Source organism: Triplophysa rosa, linkage group LG15 (genome assembly GCF_024868665.1).
Source record: "Triplophysa rosa linkage group LG15, Trosa_1v2, whole genome shotgun sequence".
Lineage (NCBI taxonomy): Eukaryota > Metazoa > Chordata > Actinopteri > Cypriniformes > Nemacheilidae > Triplophysa > Triplophysa rosa.
This window is the reverse complement of record NC_079904.1, coordinates 20463765-20467589: the sequence shown is the minus strand read 5'-3', so window position 1 is coordinate 20467589 and position 3825 is coordinate 20463765. Positions and strand designations below refer to the sequence as shown.

Below are 3825 nucleotides of genomic sequence, written 5' to 3'. Positions count from 1 at the left end.
TTTTGTCCATGACTTATAAACAACTTACAGGTTTACATTAGGCCTCCATCCTCCATTCAATTAAACTTCATTATATTTAACATATAACAATTTTAAAAAGTGCACGTAGTACTGATAATCCCTCACAAAATTCTGCATATGTGTCTTCTGACTTTGCATTGCAATGTTCGACTTCTTGAAATGTTGCATGATCGGCGAATGTCTGACATCAGAGTACCGCGTTTCGAAAGCACACGGAGCTCTGCTCTCGCGGCACTCTGATGTTATACGCCGATCGGTCTGCACAACCTGCGCAACACCTCATAAAAGCGAACATAACTAGCGTATTGCTAATAGCTTTGTAGTTCGGTTCGTAGGTGGTCGAGACACTTACATACCGGCATTACAACTCCTCTGTCAACCTTGATAGCTGTATGGACTTCATATGCGAGAAATACAGCGCATCCATCTTGACTCGTCGCAGTTTGCTTCCATCTGCGTCCATGTGTTTTTACAACTTTTTACATGTGATTGCGTAGCGTGGCAACAAGTTCTGTATCATATGCCACAGAGAGCAGTAACTTTCAATAAAAGCATGACGCTCGCTCTTCTAAAAGACCTCGCAATCTGGGTTAAAAGCACGCGAATTGGGAGCCTGTTGGCTTTCGATATGATGCTGGGCTGCCGGGAATATATTCATATATATTATGATGTTTTTAACGATCAAATGTTGGTGAAGGGTAAGATACCTGGCGAGCCACATGATTAAAAAAAAAAGAGCCACAGGTTCCCGACCACTGCTCCAGGCCATAGATGGAGAGATTGAGTCCCTGTTACATTCTTGTATTTCTGTTTTACCACGACTGTAGCAGGTCTGTTTTCTCTGTGATTTTTACAAAAACATTTCTGAAAGTTATGAAATTCGGTGTTCTATTACATGGTATTATATAATACAAAGTGATGGTCTCCTTCGAATAGTCTAGATATTTTTGAAATCCTTAGGATTTTAATAAAATAAATATATAATCATTAAGGTAATAAGGCTTAGTCAAAAAAAAAATTCAGAAAGTGTCTAAACATTTTCTTGGCAGAAGCAGTGTTTCTACAGTATTAAAATGTGTTGAAATTCATTATATTCTTCACAATGGATATGAAGCTCCACGGTTATTTGTGAACTCTGACATGATAGAGAGAGCCACAATGAGCTTTTTTGTGTTTGGGCATGCTGAGTTTTTGTGTATGACATTGATGTGTTGAAGAGACCTGTGTTTACTATGCCAATGTGGATTGGTGTGTGTGGTGTCATTTTCTCCCACGCCTTACATAAGAATGCTAAACAAAGGTGTCCCCATTTATCCCTCCAGATTTTCTTCAATTCTCCTGATATTTCATCCAGATATTTGTGATTCTGAAGAACTAAAAAGCTGTTTTTTTAATGTGTCTTACGTTTTTGGGGAAACCAGACTAAATTTCTTTTTGCAACATTTTTTGTAGCTCACGTTTGAATGCATTTTGACAGTTATGACATTCGATTGCATACTTTGGTATCTCTGGGCGTATTTGACATTGTTGAGATGTTTTCTGAAACTGTTAACATGTGTCTTCAAGATTTGGGTTAGCAACTAAAAGGTTGCAGGTTCAATAGAAAGAGAGTGTCAAAGTAAAGAAGGTTGTGGCATAATCTCCTCCCACTCATTTAATTACCCCTCCCTTTCATTCTCACTGGACCTTCCCCCTAAGACTTACTGGTTGCCTTCAGATATCTGTGTAACTCCCACCCCCTTCCCTCCTTATATTTCCCTCAAACAATCCAAACGGCAGAAGTCAGCTGCAGCCTGCTGTATAACGCTCTCTATCTCACTTTTTCTCTCCCTACATCTCGTTCCCTCTGCTACAGGTGGGAGAAGTCCAACGCCAGCCATTTACATAGCACCTCTCCCCACTGGTCTTAACAGGGGCTCCATGTCATAGAATTGAAAACATCATAATAAGAAAACAAATTTGCGGTCTTTTGAAAGAACACCGACCCCAGCTAATCTTACCTGATCTGGCATTCCAAGACAGGAAAAATGAGTTTTGATGAGGTCCTGGACCGGATCGGTGGGTTTGGACGCTTCCAGAAGACACTTTATGTATGGATCTGCCTACCGCAAATCTTCCTGGCCTTCCACATGTTGGTGTCGGTTTTCACTGGTGCCGTGCCACCTCACCTGTGCAGATCCTCCCAGCCAGTGGGTGATGCTCCCTGGCTGGGCCTTAACAACAGCAATGCTTCTTGGGAGACCTGCTCATCCTTACAGAATGTCCAACTGTCCCAGCTCAATCACAGTGACCTCAGCTTACCAATAAGTGAACACTCAACGACCTCAAAGAGCTGCAAGGGAGGGTGGGAGTTCAGCAAGGATGTCTTTCTTAGCACTGTTGTCACAGAGGTGAGTGTTAATCTTGAAACATTGCGACAGGTTGTTTGTTATATAGCATATATGTTTGTTATAGTGCAAAATCAGCAGTCTTTGACTGTCTAGGTGACATGCTCAACAACAGCCAATTCAATTCAATTTTATTTATATAGCGCTTTTCACAATGTGCATTGTTCCAAAGCAGCTTTACAGGAGGAAAATAAGAAAAACAAACACAAAAAAGGTAAAACACAGCACAGTGCATGGTGTTTATAGAAGAAGCAAGATTATTCTAGTAAATAATATCTAATAAATGCAGTCTCCCGGTGGTTTATTTAGCATATTTTGCATTAAGTGAATGCTTGGCTGAAAAGATGTGTCTTTAATCTAGATTTAAATTGGGAGAGTGTGTCTGACCCTCGAATAGTATCGGGAAGGCTATTCCAGAGTTTAGGTGCTACGTATGAGAAAGCTCTACCCCCTTTGGTGGTTTAGTTATTCTAGGTGTTATCAAAAGTCTGGAGTTTTGAGATCTTAGAGAGCGTGATGGGTTGTAGTGTGGTAGAAGCTCTGTTATGTAGGTAGGGGCTAAACCGTTTAAGGCTTTATAAGTAATTAAAAGAACTTTAAAGTCAATACGATACTTAATGGGTAACCAGTGAAGGGTTGATAACATTGGGGTTATGTGATGGTATTTTCTGGACCTGGTTAGAACTCTGGCAGCTGCATTCTGAACTAACTGTAGTTTGTTTATTGATGCTGCAGGACAACCACTAAGCAGTGCATTACAGTAGTCAAGTCTTGAGGTCACACATGCATGAATAAGCTTCTCTGCGTCAGCCACACATAAAATATTTCCTAATTTGGCAACATTTCTAAGGTGGAAGAAGGCTGTTTTTGTGACATTTGAGATGTGACATTTTAAATGACAGGTTGCTGTCTAATATAACGCGAGGTCTTTAACTGTATTTGTTGGAGTAACAGTGCAGCCTTCAATTTGCAGGTTATAATCCGAAATATTCTGCTCACGTGTCTTTGGTCCGATAAGTAATATTTCTGTTTTATTAGAATTTAAAAGAAGGAAATTAGAAGTCATCCAATGTTTTATACCTTCGATGCACTCTGCCAATTTGGATAGCTGGAAGGAATCATCTGGTCTTGATGAGATATATAGCTGAGTATCATCTGCATAACAGTGGAAGCTAATTCCATGTTTTCTAATAATGTTTCCAAGGGGCAGCATGTATATGGAGAATAGCAAGGGTCCTAAAACCGATCCCTGAGGTAATCCATAATTTACTTGCGTTAGATTTGATGATTCCCCATTTAAATGGACAAATTGATGTCTGTCTGATAAGTAAGATCTGAACCATTGTAGTGCCTGTCCCTGAATACCGGTATAATTGTGTAAGCGATCTAGAAGTATTTTATGGTCTACAGTATCGAA

General features: G+C 40.0%; 1 protein-coding gene across 2 annotated transcripts in view; it reads right to left on the bottom strand.

The window, feature by feature from the left end:
- The window catches only part of ccn6 (cellular communication network factor 6), a 29344-nt gene extending 27204 nt beyond the window's left edge, over window positions 1–2140 (bottom strand). For both annotated transcript variants that reach the window (XM_057352832.1, XM_057352833.1), the window contains exon 1: window positions 2022–2140. In XM_057352832.1, coding sequence (XP_057208815.1) covers window positions 2022–2033 — 12 coding nt within the window. In that variant the 5' untranslated portion in view covers window positions 2034–2140. The remainder of the gene's footprint in view (window positions 1–2021) is intronic.
- Between the last annotated feature and the right edge of the window lie 1685 nt (window positions 2141–3825).